The sequence below is a fragment of the Brachyistius frenatus genome, unplaced genomic scaffold (genome assembly GCF_029030835.1).
Source record: "Brachyistius frenatus isolate BFR_SWC_R1_liver_20210118 unplaced genomic scaffold, ASM2903083v1 Contig_73, whole genome shotgun sequence".
Classification (NCBI taxonomy): domain Eukaryota; kingdom Metazoa; phylum Chordata; class Actinopteri; family Embiotocidae; genus Brachyistius; species Brachyistius frenatus.
This window is the reverse complement of record NW_027210672.1, coordinates 604619-627124: the sequence shown is the minus strand read 5'-3', so window position 1 is coordinate 627124 and position 22506 is coordinate 604619. Positions and strand designations below refer to the sequence as shown.

Genomic DNA, 22506 nt, shown 5'->3' with positions numbered 1-22506 from the left:
TGTGTGTGTGTGTGTGTCACCACCACCACACGTTTTCATGCGCTGCCGCATTCGTGCCCCCACAAAAGCCTGCAGTGGGGTTTTGATGAAGGAGCGGTTTCACGATTCCAGACGTGAGGAAGAGGATGGGCGCGAAGGTGGCAGAGATGAGAAAGGGGCGGGGGGTATTTTTTATTTTTTTTTGACTCGACTTGCACAGTCGGATGTCTGAAGAAGCCGACGTCGGCTCCTGATTTGCACCTTCTGTCTGTCGCATTTCGCCGGGGAAGTTTTTGCTCAAAAGTTGCCCGAAACGCAAACAGACCGGAAACACACTCGCAACAGAAAATAGAGGGAAAACAACCAAAAAAAACCTCTTGCGTCCTCATTTGGTCTCCACACACACACACACACACACACACACACACACACACACACACACACACACACACACACACACACACACACACACACACACACACACACGGCCCCTCCCCTCCTCATCCCCTTTCCTCCCAGCGGCGCAGAGATATTTTTATCTTCCATAAAGCCCGAACGCTAATGAAGCATCGACGACACACATACATTTCCATGATTTTTTTTTTTCCTATCTGGCTCGTACCGCCGCCGTGACACACCGCAGCGTCGCCGTCTGCTGTCGTGAACATAGACCGTCACGATGAGGGTCTGCGTTTTTTTAAATTTATTTATTTATTTCATTTCGGAGTTGTGCCCGACGCATTTCTGTGATTATCGCGCATCTGAAGTAGCCGTTTAATCGTGAAGCTCGTTAGGTGAGAGAGGCGGCGGAGGGAGACCATCCCACTTATTTCTGGTCCATTTACTTGTTTCGAGCATATATATATATATATATATATATATATATTTTTTTTTTAATGAAACAGTTGACGGTCATATAAAGATCCACGGCTCCTCCGATACAAATACGGCCCTGTGCTCAAGACACTTTTTTTTATATATATTTCGGTCCATTCACATTAGAAATGAGTGAAAGGTTGCGTCGTGTTTGAAGAAGAACAAAAAAAAAAAACCACCTTATCTGCAGTTTTTCTTTTTTCGCTGCATCGTGGGATTTTAAATCACTAAATCTGCCCGCAAGAGACGTTCGTATCATGTCATTGCCGTCGAGGGACGTGCTTCCGGTGATGCAACAGACTGTCACCGAGCCTGATGTTGGACTCGTCGGCGTCGCGGCCGGACCGCCCGACTCAACATCCCGGGCGGCGCATGCGATCGTTCCTCTACAACGCCATCGGGCTGAAGCGACGCGTCGCGCCCCTTCTCTGATAATCAGTCATGAGGATTTATGACAGATAATCCTCTGCAAACATACAGCGTGTATCGTGCGGCGCTTCACGGGTATCCAGTGTGTGTGTGTGTGTGTGTGTGTGTGTGTGTGTGTGTGTGTGTGTGTGTGTGTGTGCGTGCGCGCACTATGAAAGCAGCGGATGTGGTGGTGCAGGTTCCTCTCCTCCGTTCATGCCGTGTTTGCCAATCAGTCGATTTATTCCTCGCTTCATCCCAACAGTTATAATTTACTCAAATATCAGACGTTTGAACGGTGTTGAATTATAGCTACAAATCCCCTCAACCCCCGCCCGGCCCGCAGCTTCAGTGCGGTCGCGCCGCTCCTGTTGGCGCTCAGCCGTTCTAACCAATCAGCGGCCAGCCAGTTGGTAGTTAGGCGCTTTGGTCCCGCCCATCCAACACTGTGATTGGACAGCTGGGTAAAAAGTGAGAGTTTACCAAATTTGAGGGTTTTTTTTTCCACACACACACACACACACACACACACACACACACACACACACACACACACACACACACACACACACACACACACACACACACACACACACACACACAAAACTACAAACTTTCAGCGCCAGTCGCAGAATAAACACTCGCCGCCTTGTCATGCTCAGAAAAATCCAACAACACTTTGATGGACACGAGTTGTAGGTAGCAGCAGCGGTGGCAGAGTGTCGGCCGGGCTTCAAATCTATTTTTTTTTTCTTAATAAAATTGATGTATTTGATCGCTGACGGTTTCGTCTGAACACATGATGACATCCCTGAAGATGACGGACTGTCACAGTTTAACGTAGGCAGTGACAGACGGGAAAGCGTCGGCTTCGTCGTTCGGTCTCTTAACGACCGACAGGAAATACAAATAGGACTCGTCCATTACTCAACTTTAATCTTGGAAAAATCCGTCGGACTAACAGAAATCCAGCTGCTGTGTAAACTTGAAGTGGACATTCAGTTGGAGAATGAAAAACAAAAAACGAAGAAAAAAAACAAAAAACATGAAATCTCCACGGCAACGGATGAAACTCCCTCTGCTCCGGACGACAGCAAAGTGTGGTTGAAAACTCCAAAAACAAATCCAGGAAGTGGACCTTGAGTCAAGGTTATTTTTCCTTTCATCAAGCTCGAGGTCGATGTTGTAATTCTTAATTTGACGTTAAATTCTCGACGGCCGTGACGAGTTCAGTTACCAGAACTCCCCGCGGTGCCGGAGAAACGTTCCTCCGCGAGCTCCCGTCGACGACATCATCAGAACAAAAGGAAACGACGTGACTAATAAGAGCAACTGGCGGCTTAAAATTGCTCGTAATGACTCTTGACTGTTCCCACTTATCGGGTGCTGAAGGTTACTGACTTGCTTACGGTAGCTTAGCCGCATGGAAGCAGCGTTGCAGTGGATTAGAGAAAATTGGACTTGACGGCGGCTCAGCGTCGCCGAGGCCCGTTTGCGTGACTGCGCGCTGCTGTCACCTCGTTGGGCCTGCGGGGTCACGGAGGTTTCCCCGGAGCTTACAGGTCAGAGGAAGTACTCTCTCTGTGTGTGTGTGTGTGTGTGTGTGTGTGTGTGTGTGTGACACCTGCAGCTGTTCGCATTCATTCAGCTCTTCGTGCACACAGTTAAAAGACGTTGTCAAGTGTGCACCGCCGTGCAGACCATGAGAATGTTTTAAGAACTTCTCGCGGTATTTATTGCGTGAGCTGCAATTTAAAAGGCTGTAAATTCTCTTCATACTGTAAATGTACGACCGTCCTGAACAGTAATAAAAACGTCACCTGTTGTAAATCGACGCGGTATCGAACAGCAGGCTATCGTGTCGGTGTCACGCGTTTGCCTCACCAGAGCGTGAAAAGCAAAAGCACGTGGTTTAGGCACCCGAACGATTCAGTTGGGGTCAGTGAAACATCAAGGGTTGATTTCAGTCTTGTGTGAAACTCAGACTGTATATAAACGTGGACGTAAATCTGTTGTATCTGAAAAATGAGGCCGATGCGGAAGCGCCATAAAGTGCAGTACCACCGAGGGCCACTAGAGGTCGGCTCCAAAAAGCTCTGGCTTCATTCAGCTGGTCTTTTGTTATCAGGATGTCATTCACTAAAGTCACTCCTTCTTATTACTTTTCTGGCGGACCATCTGAAAATAATCCAATCGTTAATAAGACAATAGGCCTCAAAAAGGTTTTTGTGGGCGTGTCCGTTTGATTGACAGGCCTGTGGTGCAGCCAGATCTCCGCTACACGAGTCGGATCCGAAAATGACAAACTCGAGGCTTCTGATTGGCGGTTCGCAAACCGATGGGCGTCGTCATGGTTGGTTGCCAGCTGGTGGCACGGCATCCTCTAGTGGACTGACGGGTGTATTACATGCTTTGGCGTGACACCAGGCGGCGCAAAAGAAGCCGTTATGCAAAGTCTAATAATATACAGCCTCAACTTGTTTGAAGCAGCCTCCGTTTGTATTTTTTTTTTAGAAAACTATTTGACAAATGAGAAAACAGTCTTCAAAAATGTCCCTCCACAAAACTGAGGGGAAAACCGGGGGGGGGGAGAGTTGGAGAGAGAAGAGGAAGAGGGTCATGTTGAACAAAGCAGAAGGGATTAGCTCCAGTTTTAATTCCGATGGCGAGTCCAGCTGCTGCTTCTTTTTTTTTTTTCCTCGTTCCCCGTTCTCACCCCTCTCGAGCTGTATCTCTTTCTTCTGTTTCTGTTTCTCTCTCTGTTGCCGCTGTTTTTCTCCGCTGCCCCAGACCCGTGGGCCAGGAAGTGTGTCCATGGCGACGGCAGGAAGTAAAGCCTCGGCCCGGTCGGTCGCAGCCAGGTTTCCACGGCACACAAACACACTTGAAATATTTTCTCATCTTAACCGTTGCAGCTCCGACAGTTCGAATTCGTTTAAAAAAATTTAAAAAAAAAAAAAAAAATTTATGGCGATTTCAAATAAAAAACGGCAGTGAAATCCCTCGTTTTTTTTTTTTTTTTTTTTTTTTTGGTTTATAGTTTTCTACTTTTGTTCGGGATCACAGAGGAAAGACAGGAGAAAATGCTCTGAGGCGATTCCGTCTGTATTTTGTTTGCCTACTGTTTTTTTGGAGCTACGCGACTTCACCAATGAATCAATCCCTGTCTGCACCGAACAGTACTCCTGAACAACAAACCTTTGGACTCTTTTCATTCTTCAACGTGGGTTCACGCTTTCATGTTTCGACTTCATTCCGGCGTTTCACTCGGCGAAACGCTTCGATCTATTTGCTTGAAAGTCTCCCGTGGTGGTTTTTCCCTCTCTCTCTTTTGGTGACCTTTAGCCTCTGGCTTCACGCAAGCTTGTGCCAAAAAAATCAGGGGTATTTGTATGCAGAACACATCCACACAGTGCCCACTGTGTGTGTGTGTGTGTGTGTGTGTGTGTGTGTGTGTGTGTGTGTGTGTGTGTGTGTGTGTGTGTGTGTGTGTGTGTGTGTGTGTGTGTGTGTCACCAGGGATTGTTGGCTCTGCCTACACGAACCTCCTCAGCGTTGCCGCTCTTCTAAAGCCTAGAGACAAATAAGCGGGAGGTGAAATAGCAAACATACATGTCAACGCATAAATACTATGAATGTATTTGCATGTTTGCGTACATTAAAAATAAAAAGCTGGTTTAACAAAGGTACACAAGATACACGAGGATTTTTGGTGCACATGCACGGATGCAACAGCGAATCAGTTTCATGACGGAGAGACTAATTGTCTGTTGAAAACACATTACGATGACGCGTGTTTGCGGTGAAGCTTTCGGATTATCCAGAGTTGTAAACAACAGAAACCGATTTCTATTCAATTCTAGCTGTATTTGGATATCGGCAGAAACAACTCCGCACAATTAAAATCAAAACTTGGCATATTATGCTCCAAATCTTTAGTTTTGGTACATGGTAATACCAAACCAGTTTGGTCGGTGCCATAAAAGTACCGAAGTTCGGTACCCAGGCTTACTTTACACCATATCATTATATTTTGACAATCAAAATCGAAGACAATATCTAGTCTGGTATCGTGATATTGATATAATATTGATATATTGGCCATCCGTCCTAGATGCCACTAAAAATGAAAATGTGTTTTTTGTAATTTTGGTGAATTTACCCTTTAGACTTTCGCAAGCTCCGGCCCAGATGATCAAAAGGAAACCCTCTTCTTCAGAAAATACACGATACAAGGAGATCTTAGTGAAAAGGAGTGTAAAACAAGACTTGTTGAGGTTTACTTTTTAAAGAACGGGTTTAACAGCAATCCAGCAGGTTTAATCATGAGCCCTTTTCAGGAAGCACAAAGCTTTAATCAGCTTCTTATTCATCTTATGATCAAGTTTCATTCGGGTTGAACATTGGGTCCATTTGAAAATTTGATTGACTCGATTAAAGACTTATTCGCTGAAGAATACCACAGATTAAATGCGTTCCCCTCGCCGTGTATGAAATGTTAGCAGAGCCTAAAAATCACTATTATTGACTGAGAGTAGAGGCCAGTTGCGTCGTAACGGTAACTGCTGAGGATTTAAAGGATATGCTTTATTTTTCTTGACAAAACCAAACTCCCCTTCTGGTCGTGTCACAGGATCTTCTGCGGCAGAAGTAAAGTAGTTGGTCACATTTTAAGGGCACTTTCAGGCCTAAAAGTTGAGATCAAGTATATTTTCTCTTTAATACACAAAAGAGATCCAAAACTACAATGTTTTTTTTTTGTCCATTACTCCAAATTCTCCAACTATCTTGTCTGTCCTGTATTACCTGTTAAGGACCAGGTACCGAACTTTGATACTTTTATGGCTCAGACTGAATTACTTTAATAATATTTACTATAAAAAAAAAAAAAATTAAAAACCCGTTTCATTTGGTTTCAAATCCTGGACACCTCGGCCATCCAAGTGACATCGGTAAATTGCAGCATCTCAGCGAGGTGTTGAGGGGACGTTTATTAGTTGTAGATACAAAAAACAACCTCTGTTACACTCTCCTCCTCTAAACGGCATGACAATTTCCGATTCCATTTTTATTCTCAAAATTAATTTTATACAATTGGTATAAAAAAAAATATATATATATATATATATATATATATAATTCAGAGACCGGTACCGAAATCAAGGTATCGATACTAGTATTGAAAATTTTGGAACAATAATCACCCCTGACACCAACATATTTAAAGAGGGTCACGAACCTGACATTTTGTGTCAGACGTTGTTTTCTTAACGCCCGAGTCTTTTCAGCCAACATTTCTCAAACAGGAGTAAATTGTGTATTTGTCTGTGACTATTTTAAGCTGCAGATTGATACACGGTGTTTTTAACAGTTAATTCTTGCCAAAAAATGAAGCTCAAAGGCAGAGATGATGAAGCTCTATCGGCCTTTGGCAGAAAAACTTGTCAGCAGCTTTAACTAATAGTTGGTTTATATCTTTTTAATGGAATTTACCAACAAGCCAGCAGAACAGCTCATTAGTATGTTGTTTGGTCCGCCACTGTGGTCCAGACTGATACCGTAAGAACGAAGGGATTGATAGCAATGAAGACATTAGTGATTTCCAGACTAGGTAACTTAGAAACTTGGTGATCTCCTGACTTTTGCTGGAGCGCCACCACAAGGTTCACATTTAAGCTTTTAGTGAAATGTTGTGATGGCCATTGGATGGATTGCCAATAATTGTCCTGGACACATTCACGTTTTCCTCCAGCTTGCTGCCCTGCTAGCATTCGCTACCCCAAAGCCCTGCTGTGCCAAATCACAGCCTCACATTCGTTTGCATGGCTGTAGATTTGAAATCTTGTTAAAGTTACTTCCTCTTTTTCCTGGTCTCTTTGCCTCAGCAGCCGTTGACACTCAACACAATGCTGACTCCTCAAATTTTCTATTTATTGTACAAACGTGTGAGTGAATTTGCACGAGATGAGGAGCCAAGCGGACATTTTTTTTAATTATCTAAAAGAAGGTACCGAGTTTTGGAAATCGGCCTCAAGAGCCAAATCAAATCAGAGAGAGAGGAGCAGTTAATCAAAAGAAATTAAAACAAACCGACGGATTGTTAAACTGAGAAAGATATCTGATTCAATGGCACTATTTTTACACACTGCAAATCTTCTTTACTTCTCAATGAAAAATGGGCCACTGGCCTATATTCTCTGGCGTTTTGCTTCTCCCCAGATTAGCGCTGCCTCCTTCCCTCCATCTCTCGCCCTCCCTTTCTCCTGCTCTCTCGCTCTGGGCTTTTGAACTGATAAGTGCTGGCAGTACTCGCTGCCTCATTGGACACGAGGCCGTCTGTGAGGAAAAAGATCGAGCCTTCTTCTTTTTTTTTCAGTTTTCCTCCTCTTCTTCTTTTATTTTTTTCTTCCTCCCTTTTCATCCTATAATCCTGCGCGCAATATCACTCTTTTCCAGTCTTCCTCTTCGCTCCAATATGCTTCTTTTCACTGTCCGGGCCTGTGGTGTGAAAGGGGAAGTGTGCGGCGAGGGAACATGACTGACCAGATGAGGGTTAATCCTTTGGCAGAGTGCAAGGAATCTCCTCCAGAGCATGTAAACACAGACCGAGGGAGAAACGGAAGGAGGCCGAGGAGGTAAAAATAACAAAGCAAAGCAATAGGCAGTGTTCCCAGAGAAAGAGACATCAAAGTAAGATTAATAGACAGAAATCAATTCTAATGTTTCCCGCCAGCGAGATGCTGCTGTGATGACGACGACTTCAAAGTCGAACCCCGTGTCGGCGCCATAAAGAGCACCGGGAGGTTTTAAAAACAGGAGTTAACGTATTGGCAGACCGGTGATGGAGGTTGACAATGATGTGGCTGCGGAGAGGAGGTGGATGGAAACCACCTCGCGTTGTGTTTGACCTTTCGGTGGCAGGATTGTAATTTTATTTTGAGTTGTGAGCGTGAGCAAGAACGCGTGTACCAGATGGCAGCGCTTACGCTTAGCCGTGAAAAAAAACAAACACATGCTGTACGAGCAACATCGATGTCGTCTTCGTTTTAAGTCCACCTCCCTTAAACCTCGCTGTTTGCAGAATGGGACATCTGTCCACTAAGTGCTTCAACAGAACCGACCTGTCGGCTCATCACTGGTATGAATAAATCATCAAGTGTCCATCACTGAATCCATTTCATATTTTCAGATGTGATTATGAGAATCCATGTCAGCAAAGTGATAATGTTTGCTGGCCTTGAAAGGACATTAGCAGAGTGCTATAAGTAGATACAGCACTTAAAGTGCTTTAACCGTACTTGTGCTTTTTTTATATGAAGTCATTTTATACGTATACTCCAGTATTAAATACATTGTAGTGAAATATGAACATTATAATTTGTTAATTTGCTAATACTTTTAGTATTAGTCATTGACTGTATATGAAAGCGCACGTAGCTTCCTGGTCAGAAAAATTAGGCCAATGCGGAAGTACCTTAAGCTGCAATACCACCGAGTGCCACTAGGGGTTGGCTCCAAAAAGGCTCAATAGACTCCCATTCATAAAAAAAAAAATACAAAGCCAATAAATGTTTTCCACAAGTTTTTATGGAGTTGTAAACTAAAGTCACTCTTCCTTTTTAGTTTTCTGAAAATAATTTTATCATTATTTAGAAAATAGGCCCTGAAAAGGGGTGTTTTTGGGGGTGTGTCTGTTTGATTGACAGGTCTGTGGTGCAGTCAGATTACGGCTATCGGGGGGCGGGATGTAGTATCGTCGGAATATAAGGGACCTGTGTCCGACAACTTTGACTCGTGGAAAACGTTTTCTGACTGTGTTTCACATATTTCCCCCATCTACCTCCTGTAAAAATCAAATGGGAGACACAGCTGCATGCTAACAGCTTGGTGTCATTCTGTAGCACAGAAGGAAGCCGCGGTGTAGCAGCGGTGGATGAAGCTGACTGTGTGCTGCGGTCGAGTCCCTGCGGTCGAGTCCCTGTGGTGACCGGGCGGCGCTTTCGCCCCCTCGGTCGCCGTCTGCAGGCGGCGTCTGTTTGTTGTTTCATATCGGACAAGAAACCTGCAGGGAGGTAAAGTGGCTCAATTTGGCGCCTACGGCGCTGATCGATGGCCGCCTGTTGCTCGAGAACCAGTCAGATGTACTGTGGGTAAGTTTAATGGAGGGTGAACAGCCTGAGATTTTGAGCGTTTCATGTCACACTCTTGCCTAAATCCTAAAGTGACTTGTAAGCATGGAGGACTTCGGGGTCTGTCGCGTAAACAGTTTGGATAGCAGCAGGAAGGTCACCAGGTTTATAGCCGTGTATTAGAGTAATGAGTATAGTGGGCAAGAAAGTCACAGCATTCCTTCCCATCCTGCCATACTTTTAGACAACCCAGTATCAATCGTGTACAGAGGAAATCTTTTTTTTTTTTGTGTGTGTGTGCGTGTGTGTAAGTTTGTAATCACTGGACTATTCCTTCCTATATTCATTTAGGTACATGCTCTGAAAGGTGGCAATGCTTTTTCATTGAAGTATAAAAAAAATTTTTTTAAAAAGGCATCCCTTCGCACATAAGCTTGTGCGACGCCTGAAAAGTGTTGATGTGTTAAGTTCGGTAAACAAATGTGTAGATAATGGGATTTTGTGATTCATTGTTTTGTCAAGACCAAAAGCATGGATGTCAAGTGTCAAGGACCTTTCTTTTGATTCTATGATGTTTCTCCTCCTTACAGGAAACTTCATCTTTATATAGAATTACAGGTCTCCTCTTCTGTAAGTCCTTTTTAGACACATATTTCAAAGGGAAAGCGTTTTAGATCTTGGCAAGTATTGTAGATATTTCTGCATTTATTAGTCATTTGTTTAATGTCACAACAACATTCAGTAATGGTGCTTCTACACAACATTTTTAATTCCTCTCTGTGTGTGCATGTGCGAGAGAAAAAGATTAAATCACTTATTACCGGCTGTGATGTCAGACATAAGGGTAGAGGCGGTATTATGAAAACCAAAATATTCGACCTATTTTTTTATTTTTTAATCACGGCTGCTGCCAAGGCCGACAACCACACGCAGTAAAACACAGCGATTTAGAGCAGAATTTTCATTACCTCGTTCAGAATGACTCACTTTATGCAACACTAGTATTGAGCTAAGGAAACATCTTTGATCGTACTTAAAATTCATATTTCCAATCGGACTTATGACCCTCTATTTCTTTAACTTTTAGATTTGAAATCACATTAAGACAAACAAAGTACCAGCATTACAATGACTGTACACGGCACGTACTCGTGTAACGTTTAAACAAAATGTGAACCCTGTTCATAGTCTAAATGCTTACAAACTATCTATAACGGTTGTTATCTCTTTCGGCTTTAATATACAGAATGATTTAGCAGTTACTTATTGTTAGTAATGCACGTAGTCACTTTGGTAAATACAGTTCTGCTGCATTGGGCAGCAGGCCAACAGCAACATAAGGATGGAGGACAAATATGTGCATAAATTTAAACTAAACTTTAAACACCAGAAACAGCAGCTGAGTCTCTTTTAAATATCATTTCACGATCATTTCAGACACATTTGTCGGCTTTTGATTTTTGTTTATGTAATTTGACGGCGCAAAGATGGAAAAAAACAGCAAAGCATGTGGGTTGGAGGGAAATTGAATTAGTAACATGCTCAGAGATGCACATTTTTATATCTGTTGTTGGGCGGGAGAGACCTCTGACCCGAGAGCTGGATTTTGGAGGCGGACATTTGGGACGACCGCGAGCACCTCTTCCTCCCACTCTCTGATCCCTTCGTGCCTCCTGCTGCTGCCGCAACGCTGACGATACATTCTGTGAAAGACACGGAGACGCTCGACTGCACCGAGAGTGAGAGATGTAGGAAAACGAGACAAATTGAGAGGGAGAGATTTTGGAGGAGATATGCAAGATCCCTCAAACGTTGGTTAAAGTGACTATTGCTGAAATTAGAGAGAGATTGCATCAGGTAATTATATAATTTTCTGGAATATGAACTACGCTGTTTTAGAATGGATTTTTGCCACACATAGAGAGCGAAACAGATTTGTTTTTTGTGAAGTCGTTCATGTGAGGTTTGAAGATGGAGAGTGGGCGGGACTCCTACTCTCTCTGCCTCTCGGTCCAATCGAGTGAAATCGAAAGAGAGCGAGAGAGATGAAGGGGGAGGTTCTGAAAGGTCAGGGGATGTTTAACGAGAGATTTAATGAACAAGATGGAGTCCAGCTGCTCTGCCTCGCCTAGTGCAACACGAAGGATCAGGAACGAGGCAGACGGAGAGAGGAAGGCAAGAGTTAGGGGTGAGGGGAGGTGTGCAGTATTTAGTATCAGTCTTTACTTTGTTTACTTTGGCTTTGGACGTGAGCATTTTACAGACTTTGGTCGTCCTTCTGCAACTTCTGTTTGGTGCCACTTGGCTGCTTCCCCTCACAGCACAAGGAGGCAATAAAAGCCGACCGTTCCCTCCTTAAAACATGGCTGTGGAGATTGTCTCTGCAAGCAACGTAATTGTGACCCATATTTACATTTTTTTTGCGACGTCTAGTGGCCGCGGTAATTATGACGGGAAGTCAGGAGACGTAGCGCAAGAGCGACAAAGTCAGCAACAGGTGGGAGGTCAGGGGTCGGTTAAATGGATCAAACACACGACCGTCGCCGAGGAGACCGCCGCTTGCGTGTACCGTGTACAAGCAAAAGTCGATATCGACTTATTTTAACGTAAGTGTGTGAGTAAGCGCATCCTGCGTTCGAATAGAACTCGTGAGCTTGTGGCGACATCATGGGAAGTCGTGAAAACAATTAAGAACGGTGATTAAAACTTAAAATAGGATAAAAGTTACGGTGCAGTTTAAGACATCGTCAAATCTGGTTCAGTGAAAGGCAGCAAACAAAAAAAAAGTCTTCAGTCTCGATTGAAAGGAGCTGAGAGTTGCAGCAGACCTGCAGGTTTGTTGTTGGTCAGATGCAAGACGCCCGAAAACATCTGATGAATGAAGATGAATGTGTTTTATGTGCTAGGTCTGCCCCGTGTGTGTGTGTGTGTGTGTGTGTGTGTGTGTGTGTGTGTGTGTGTGTGTGTGTGTGTGTGTGTGTGTGTGTGTGTGTGTGTGTGTGTGTGTGTGTGTGTGTGTGTTTCTTATTAGATTCCTTGCAGGAGAGATTGTAATTTCAAAACAGGTGAGAAAGATGTTTGAGGAAACAACAGTAATAATAAAGACAAAAAGACTTTGTGTGTGTGTGTGTGTGTGTGTGTGGGGGGGGGAGAAGAAGGAAACAAAGGTAATAAACCAGACAAACAGTTTGGACGTACAGTGTTTGTATAAAGAACGGAGGAGCAGAGTCTGTTCCTTCGCTGCAGATCTCAGAGATTTTTGAGCTGCTATCCTGGTGCTTCGGTTGCCATGGTAAAATCTAAAGGCTTGTCTCCACGCTGAGTCCAGCACAGTTGGCCAGCGTTGTGTTTGTGTGTGTGTGTGTGACAGACAGAGTGTGTGTCTGTTCATGTGTCTTTGATAAAAGGGGGAGACAGAGGACACAGAGCTGCAGTGTTTTGAGCATTTCTATTGATCATATGACTGTCACGATGTCAGTCGAGAGATCAGCACCCTCATATTTGTCTCTTTTCTTTTCATGTGCGTCGTGTTTCCTGGTGATTTTGTTTTTTTTATTATTATTTTATTTTTTTTCATCCTATTACCGAGTCGATGATTTTGAATTGTAACTATTGTTGGAGAGAATAAAATGAAGTGTTTTCGTCTTGTTAATTGGACAGGAAACTTTCAACAAATTTGCCCCCTTCTTTTTCTTGTTGTTTTTCCATCTCTCATCTGTTTTGTTTCTCGTCTGATTACAAAAAGCTTTCGTGAATGTACAGCAACAGAACGACGGCACGAAAAACATACATGCACACCATCTGCACTTGAGTAGATCCACGTTTTCTATAAATACATGCAAACAAAAGAATTGTGCATGCATTTCATAGTTGTTGTTTGTTTTTGTTTTTTTTCCTACATCAGTCATCCATGCGTGGGGGGGGGGGAAGGGGGCGCGCTTTTATTCTGAATGAGGTTGGGAAGGGTGCGAAGTGAGGTGAAAAGGGGAGGGTGGTGGTCTCTGCCCTGTCGCTAGGTAACAGTCTCCAGGCCTAAAGGCAAAGCTAGGCCTGGTTTCCATGGCAACGTCATTGGTGTGGAGGGTGAATGGAGTTTTGGCGGTTTGTGGTGTGTGTGTGTGTGTGTGTGTGTGTGTGTGTGTGTGTGTGTGTGTGTGTGTGTGTGTGTGTGTGTGTGTGTGTGTGTGTGTGTGTGTGTGTGTGTGTGTGTGTGTGTGTGTGTGTGTGTGTGTTATTCTTCTGTGAGTCCTCGACAAAGACGAGCACTCAGCAGGTTGAGCGTCGACACACTCGGGAAAGAGAAGAGTGACGCGCGAGGCGTTCACTGGAAAACGGCAGACATCGTCGCAGCTTTCAGGCCGAGGTCTTTTTTTTTTTCCACCCGAGATTTGTTCATCCGTTTGTATCATCTCTGCTCGCCCTCGGGTCTGCATTTATTTACAGAAAACACGGATCTACTCGAGGGCAAATGGTTGTGCTTGCATGTTTTTCGTGCCCATTGCTGTACATTCATGAAAGCCTTCGTAATCAGACGAGGAAACAAAACAGACGAGAGACGGAGCAAGAAAAAAAGAAAAGAAAAGAAAAGAAAAGAAGGGGTGCAAAAATGAGACCAAAATAGTGGTACAGAGGGAGAACAGTGGGTCGTGTCTGGATGCATAATGGCCTGATTGGAGAATGTAAAGCAGCAGACGATGGGAGGTGTTGGTTGGGGGGGTTGACAGTTTAGTCATGGAGCGCGAGAAGCCAGCTCGGCCTCCATTTACTCGGAGACCTATGGACGTGTAACGAAATAATTCAAACGCAGACAAAAGGAATAATGGTGAGAAAAAGGTGTTCGCAGACATTTTCTGTGAAAAGTGAAAGCGGCAATTCCTTTTTAAATTAACGCACGAGCTTTTTTTTTTTTTTTTTTGCCCTGCGAAGCTGTGCCGCTTCGACTTTCTTTTGTAGCTTAAAATAGAACTGGATCTTTCTTTTGCTTCAGTCGTGAGATGCGGCAATGTGGCTATCTGATCTCCACCCGCGCTGAAACACAGCAAGGTGTTGTTTTCTTTGACAAAATTCTAGCAAAAACAACAAAAAAAGAGGATCGTCGACGGTTGACTGCTTCGCTGTTGCCTCTCAGCTGCGAGCGTCTGCATACGGGATGAGAAGGGCTGCGTCTCCAGATATGACCGAGCTGAAGGGCTTCCTTCGCACACTGTTTTCAGTGTCGCACCATTCGGGTGATTGCCCACGTGCAAAAAAAAAAAAAAAAAAAAAGTAATCCTCACTGCAGTGACGTCAGAGTGAGCTCTTCTAAGTTTCATTTTGCTTCGTCGTCCAGAATTAGATGCGAAAACCAAAACTCGTTTTCGCAGGCGACAAAACTAAAACCGGGATGCAGTTAGCTCAGTTTAACATAAAGACGGGAACGAGGGGAAGTGAGTGCGTAGGAGGCAGATTTCTTTATCCTTGGAAAGAGCTAGGCTAGCTGTTTCCCTTCGTTTACAGTCTTTACGCTAAGCTAATCCCTAGCTTCATATTGTGAGTGATATCGATCACTTATTTTAACTCTCTGCATGTCACCCCGGAGTGGAAATAGTGCACTCTAAGGTATTTTAACCTTTGTATTTTTTTGATATATGGTTATTTATTATATTTATTATCTTGCTTTTAATTTCTTGTTTTTTTTCCCCAGTGCGGACGTGAGTGTGTGTGTGGCGTTAGTTTCCGCGTATAAAGTATTTCTGATTCTGATTTCCTGTAATAACTTGAACCGTAAAAGGAAGTGTAATTGTGTTTAATTCTACGTGCCAAAAGTTGTTGATTAGTTCCCCTAAAAGCTTAAAATCGTCCAGAACTTGAATTTTTTTTTTTTTTTAAATGAGCATTCACTTCTTCTTTAGCAACTTCCCCTCATAGATTCATCACAACTAGATATGATTCACCGCTCGAACCAATGTTCTCGACACTAATAGACTTCCATATTTAATCCCGTAACACAAATACAGCATTAACTGAATACATTTATCATTGAAGTTGAGTCTTTAATCGTCTTTGATTTACAACAGAAACCTTTGTCTTTCTTTTTCTCTCTCAAGTTTAACCTTCAAACCACTTTTTTGTATTTAATACTTAGCAAAATTGTATATAGTGAACAAGCTATCTTGCTCTTGCTGTGTCACACACACACACACACACACACACACACACACACACACACACACACACACACACACACACACACACACACACACACACACACACAGAGGCAGCAGAGACAGAGGAACGAACAGACAAAAGCATGTTTGTGTTCATGAGAATGTGAAGCACAGTGGGTCTCCTATGTATGGAAGCAGTGTCAGGCTCGTCCCAGAGAGACCGGGTTGGGGGGGAGGTGTGTGTGTGTGTGTGTGTGTGTGTGTGTGTGTGTGTGTGTGTGTGTGTGTGTGTGTGTGTGTGTGTGTGTGTGTGTGTGTGTGTGTGTGTGTGTTTGAGGGGATTTCACAGACTCTTTTCCTCAGAGCATGACTACAACATTGCAGACCATTTTCAAAATGCATCTCCCCCCCCCCCTTCATCTCTTGCATTGAAACCCAGTTTTACAGACGTTTCCATCACATTCATCTGTATTTCTATAGTCATAAGTCTTAGTGAGTCTCAATCCTGCTACCAAGTGTTATCCATATTTAACAGTATGTATTTATGCAAACAAAACAATTTACATCATTGGTTTTTTTTTACATTCATTTTTTAAAAACATATTTTGAGCACCTATACTGTATATGGAAGTTTGTTTGTGCCCACATTCTCTCAATTGAAACTAAATTAATATTCAATTGATTTACTTGTGTGTAATTAATCAATTTCGTCAATTGTATTTTTTGTAATTACAGGATTGCACGAAAGAAGCGCGTGAGGATACTTAAAAATAATAAAATGTTTTGTTTTAGTAGCTTTATAAAAAGTGAAGCAAAAAAAATAACCTAAATGAGCATTACGTGTTTAATAGCACTTGGTAAAAGTAGATTTCCCTTCGGCAGTGGCAATAATGAGCTTCCATGTCGGAGTAACAGATTTTAGTGCAAAACAAAAAACAAGTGATCACAAAAAGCTCAAAACAATTGAAAACACCAACTTAGGAAACAAGAAAAAGTTCGAAACAAAACCAAAACATGAATAGTTTTTTCTTTTCTTTTGTTAAGCATGGCCAAAAGTACTTTTTTTTTTTTTTTTTTTTTTTTTTTTTTTTTCAATTAAAACATCTTTAATTCATGGTTGAGAAAGAGTTAACAGCAGCAGGGAGAGGGAGCGATGTGGAGGAGGTGGGATAGAAAGACTAAATGTAGCCACTCCATCCATTGTTGTGTTTGTTCCCCCCCTCGTCCTTTAAAAGTACACAAAAGCAGTGCCAGTCCATTGTGGTGCAAAACAGAGATCAGGCAGGGCAACCTGGGTCGAGAGAGGAGGCTCAGGGACACACACACACACACACACACACACACACACACACACACACACACACACACACACACACACACACACACACACACACACTCACTCTTTCAGTCAGTCTTCCTCCATCAAAGACACAATTCACAAGCTCATGAGGTGAAGCGTACACATTCACTTAAGCACTTGCACAATTCACAAAGTTGCAGACAGGAGGCACACACACACACACACACACACACACACACACACACACACACACACACAATATTCACACCCGCGTTGCATTCAGTGGCTTTAAGGTGCATATCCCCGCTCTCTCCCACGCAGAGCTTTGTGTTGATTGAGCAAGTTGTTTCTGGTTGGAGAGGAGACGAATGGGACAATTAGACTGAAATAACGCACGCGTGCGTGTCCACACACACACACACACACACACACACACACACACACACACACACACACACACACACACACACACACACACACACAGTGAAAGCGCTCGGTCATCATTATGCTCCCGGCCTGAGGCGGAGATCGTGGTTCAGAGAAACCGAACCAAACGCCACCGTTAGCCATCAGAGATCAGACAAGCAAATCTGACCTTAAATCAGCCCCGGGGAAGGTTTCACTAGCCACCGCATGCTGCTCCGGTGTGGTGTGTCGCCCCGCACGTCACACGCCGATCTGGAGTCTTTGTCACCTATTCATTTGTCACAAGTTGTAGCTCGAAATTCCTTTTATTATTTCTAGCGGCGTTTTTTTTTTTTTTTTTTTTTTATCAAATTCAAATTGAACTGAGAAGAATGAATGAGCGTCCATTTTTCATGGAGAAACCGTGACAAAGCCTGCAGCGCAGGCGGCGAAGCATCAAGTGCTTTCCATACGCGCGCGCTGTGATGAAGCCGAGACGATCGAAGTACAAGTACAAGATAGCAGCGCGGCACGGCGAGGTGCTTTCACGGACAAGAGCCGGCGTGCACGGTACGTAACGCTCCACGGCGAACGGGGCGTGGGGCGCCCTCTGGTGGCGGCAGCGGGTAACGGCGGCTCTCGTTATATAGGTCACACCGCTCATCGCGGCGCTCTTCTGGGCTTCTCTGCACGGCGTGTTTATCCGTGATGAGACTGAGGGGATCAGAGGCAGACAGAGCTTCGTGCCAGTGCCCATGATGCACCGCACGGCGCGGCAGCCTCTCGCCAGCTGCGTGGATGCCAGGGGGGGGGTCTGCTGCTTGAGATAAAATGGAAAGCATATGTTTTAAAAAAAAAAAAAATGCAGGGTGGAAAGAGATGGGATGTGGTCCTGCTGCAAACTTGCAGCTCCCCAAAGTTAGCTGGAGTGTGTGTGTGTGTGTGTGTGTGTGTGTGTGTGTGTGTGTGTGTGTGTGTGTGTGTGTGTGTGTGTGTGTGTGTGTGTGTGTGTGTGTGTGTGTGTGTGTGTGTGTGTCCCGAGCGAGACGCTGGATCCCATCCAGCTCAAATGCAGCCGTTTCTAGGTGACCTTAATCATTTCAAAGCTAATCTGCCGCCTCATTAAACTCACTAAGGACTGGGGAAGTCTCAGCACAGGGAGAAATGTGCACTATCCATCCTAACATTTCATAACAGCATCGAATAAAGAATTGTTTAAAGTGAACAAGCCGATATCGGCTGCAGTAATTGGGGATTTTGAGCAAAAACAACTATTCGAACAATGACTCCGAACTACTCGATTTTTCATCCCCACATTTTTTTTTTACCTGCAATGCTCGAGACCCTTTAGCAACGTGTTCTCCTTCTCGTTGTGTTTAACGGCGGGAGGTAAACAGCTTTTAGGTGCATTGCCGCCACATTCTGACGAGAGTAACGCATTACAAGCAGACGCCAGGGCACATTTAAGACCAAGAGTAATCGATTTTTTTCGAATGTTAGAAAATCGTGGCGCCACCTTGGTTCATATAGCATCAGATTTTATTGCAGTATATCATTTTAAGTTTATTTCTTGATTAATCGCTTTAGATCACTTCAGTTCATTAATCGAGAGAAAAATAATCGCTTACCATTTCGATAAATCCCTAAAAAGAAAATGCAAAGCATACTCAAATTCCAGCTTCTCAAATAAGAAAAATGTGCTTCTATTTTGTGAAATATCCCTTTAAACAGAATAGTTTTGCGTTTTGGGCCGTTGGTTGCAGGAAACCAGATATCTGAATACATCATCTTTGAAGTTTGTGAATCAACACATCGATATAAAATAAATCGCTGGTCGGGGATTGTTCTATCAAATGTTGGAAAACGTTATAAATTATAATGTCCGACCCAAAACCCAACAATTTTACAAAAGATCTGCACAAATCACGGAGCTACTGTTCCTCCTTAAGTCTTCACGCGCTGTAAACCGAAAATCATATCTACAGTAATTGCCATCACCTGGACGTACACTTATGTGAATAGCTTGACCTAAATATGTTAATAACCGAGATATGAGCTGCGGTCTGACCTGTTGGAAGCCTGCGATTGCTTCGTAATGTATTTTCCTTTGCTTCTTCTAAAACTGACGCAGCTGAACAGAGCAGACGGCTTCGCAACATGTCTGAATCCCTCTGTCTGTTTTTCGGTCTCTGTTTCACGGGTTTTTGTGTTTTTTTTGTATTCACATTGGCTGCCTACTTCTGAAAAGCAACTGTCATGCCAACACACACACACTCCCACGCGCTCACAAGAAACACACACACACACACACACACCCTCTCTTTGTGAGGACGACCTTAAGCCTGCGATCCTGACGGCACCCATTCCTTAAAGCGAGCCCGATCTTTAACCACTGCATGCCTGTGTACTGAATCCTCCAACCGCTGCTCCCATTTCAGGCCAAAATCTGTAAACTGGGACTTAACTTCTTTCCTTCACATTTTTGTGGCAAAAATGGTCCTCTTAAAATCAGTTATTCAAACCGATACCCGTCCTCTTAACACGTACAAAAATACACACAGGTTTGACAAAGATCTGCTGCCGTGATTCTGACTCAGAAACTGTCTTCTTCGATCCTTCCACTAGAGGGACACGTAGAGCCACCGAAAATCACACTAGAATTCGAGTTTATTTGCCCGATACTGTTGCTCAAAGTCCATTTTGAGGACACTTGTGGACTTTACCGAGCGCAAAAGACGATGCTGATATTGTTCTGTCTTTCGTTTACAGCAGCAGGGTGGTGTGTGTGTGTGTGTGTGTGTGTGTGTGTGTGTGTGTGTGTGTGTGTGTGTGTGTGTGTGTGTGTGTGTGTGTGTGTGTGTGTGTGTGTGTGTGTGACAAACCCGAAAAAAATCTACAGAGCCCATGTTCATTGTTGGGAAGGAGCATGTCACTATGTGCAACGATATTACTTTCTGATTTATTTTTTAACAGTTATTTGGACAACAATAGAGCTCTATGAAACCTGGAATAAACTCTTTCAGGCTTTGCATTTCTTTTGCTTAGTATTCAAGTAAACTGAACATCAGTATAAAAACATAACCTTGTGAGGGAAACGGAGGCCGAACGGATGGATAGATCTGCCCTTCAAGACCTTCTTGATTAAACTTCAAGCCAGTGTTTTGTCCTGTTTTGTCCTGTTGTGTTTCTTCAGTCAATCGTCCGTCTACTAAAAACACAACCTGGCAACAAACTTAAAAAAAATTTTAAAAAAAAGAGAGAGAGAAGACTCCATTTGTGTTTGTGCTCTTCCATCCCACTCTGACAGTATGCTATTATCATTAGCTAAGATTCCCCAACTGTTTTCCATTGTGGAGTCTGGGAAGTAGGTGGGCTGCTGCACACTGAGCAGTTTAACAACACCGGGATCATACCGGCCGCCGTTCTTTATCCGTTACAGTTTCTGTTGCTTCGCTTTGAAGTCCTCGTAACCTGAAGCATCGTTTCGATTCCCTCGATCTAACCGTCTCCCCCTCTCTCCTTTCCCCACCAGACCATGGCGGAGTACAGCTCTCTGCTCAGCGACCTGTCTGAAAACATCACCAACGAGGACCTGGAGCAGCTCAAATCGGCCTGCAAGGAGGACATCCCCGAGGACCAGAGCAACAACATCACCTCCTCCAAGGAGTGGTTCAGCTACCTGGAGAAGAACGACAAGCTGGCCCAGGGTGAGACACACGGAGGAAGTCGTCATGCAGCTTCAATTTCCCTCTTATTTTTGCCTTAACTGAGGTCTGGAGCATCTTTGCGTGGTACGCCTGGAGGCCCTTTTTTAAAAACAAACAATCTTTCTATCAACATCCCCCCCCTCCCTGCAGATAACCTGTCATACATCGAGCACATCTTCGAGATCTCGCGGCGACCGGACCTGCTGACGAGGGTGATCGAGTACCGTACCACCGTGCTCAAGATCTCCGAGGATGACGAGATCGACACGAAGCTCACGCGCATCCCCTCGGCCAAGAAGTACAAAGGTAACGCACTCTATCGAGCGCATGCAGGCGGAGAGACAGATTCATGCATCACGAACATTAGAGGTTTCTTTGATTGGCTTCCTGTTCTGCCAAAGCTGGTCAAGTTCTGCCCTCTAGTGGCTACACACAAAAAAAACATCCTCTAAACCAGTGTTTCTCAATCTCTATGTCCGGGGTTCTCAGTAATTAAGTGAAAAGTGGTAAAATATGAGGATCTTTTGTCATCACAAACGGGTCTGAACTATTATATTTCATAATGAAAATCTACAGACCGTCTGGTTGAATGCTGTCGTGAGACACGTATCTAATAAATGCCGAAATGTTTCAGGCCTATAAACCACTAAAGCCTGACAGGTACCAGATTCCAATCTAAATGTGAGAGTTGTAACAAACCTAATAAAGACTGTATATTATGATATACTGGTTATTGATTTAGTTGTTGTTCTTATCCCTTTTTCTCCTTTCGCCCCTTTTTGGTTTTGATACATTTTAATCTTGACTCTATCTGATGCATAAAAGTTAATGGTTTAATTATGCATCAGAAATGTTGAGAAATGGATTGAAAAAAATCTATAAACTGTCAAAAGGCATGTGTTTTAAGAGAGTTGTCATATTGCAATGAAATAATCTTTTCCCCTCTCTATTTGGTTTTTGCTGCCAACTCTTTTTGTTGAAAAGTTTTCCAGTAGACATTTGCCATTTTTGTTATTTTGCTCACAATTTTTTTAAACAAATGTCCTGAGTAGTTTGCCCTCCATAACAGCAGGTGGCGCTGTGAATCAAATTAAAGTTTGCACAGCTAAAGCGGAAACTACATTATCATTGAATCGTATGGCGTTTGTAAATCGTGTTTTTGGGGTTTGGGCAGTAAATTAGCTCCATGAATCGACTTTTCCAGAGAGAACGAGTCAAAGTTTCTAAAACGGGTGCGACGTGCTAACTTTTACTTGTTGACTACAACTTGTTTAAAGTAAAGGTTTCTAATAATATCTCTCTTCTGCCTCTCCCCTTTTCCACCCTCTCTATCCAATATCCCAAACCCCGACCCCACCCCTGGACAAAAAAACAAAACAACAAAAAAAAGACATCATCCGCCAGCCCTCTGAAGATGAGATCATCAAGTTGGCCCCGCCCCCTAAAAAAGTGTGAGGTCACGATCCTCAGCCCCGATCTTTGCACCTCGAGTTCTTCACTCCTGGAAGTCCAATCAACCGACCAACCATTTCTGACCAACCCCATCACTCCCCCAC

General features: G+C 43.6%; 1 protein-coding gene across 1 annotated transcript; it reads left to right on the top strand.

Annotated features, from left to right (window-relative positions):
- Positions 1-20775: 20775 nt before the first annotated feature.
- LOC138626376 (astrocytic phosphoprotein PEA-15) lies at positions 20776-22501 on the top strand. Its single transcript, XM_069707975.1, has 3 exons — positions 20776-20950; positions 21101-21256; positions 22341-22501. The coding sequence occupies exons 1-3, from the start codon at positions 20779-20781 to the stop codon at positions 22403-22405; spliced, it is 393 nt and encodes a 130-aa protein (XP_069564076.1). The 5' UTR covers positions 20776-20778; the 3' UTR covers positions 22406-22501.
- The last annotated feature ends 5 nt before the right edge of the window (positions 22502-22506 follow it).

Coding starts and splice junctions, on each gene's coding strand:
- LOC138626376 (XM_069707975.1), top strand. CDS start 20,779: ATGGCGGAGTACAGCTCTCTGCTCAGCGACCTGTCTGAAAACATCACC. Junction 20,951..21,100: donor GAACGACAAGCTGGCCCAGG/GTGAGACACACG, acceptor CCCTCCCTGCAG/ATAACCTGTCATACATCGAG. Junction 21,257..22,340: donor CTCGGCCAAGAAGTACAAAG/GTAACGCACTCT, acceptor AACAAAAAAAAG/ACATCATCCGCCAGCCCTCT.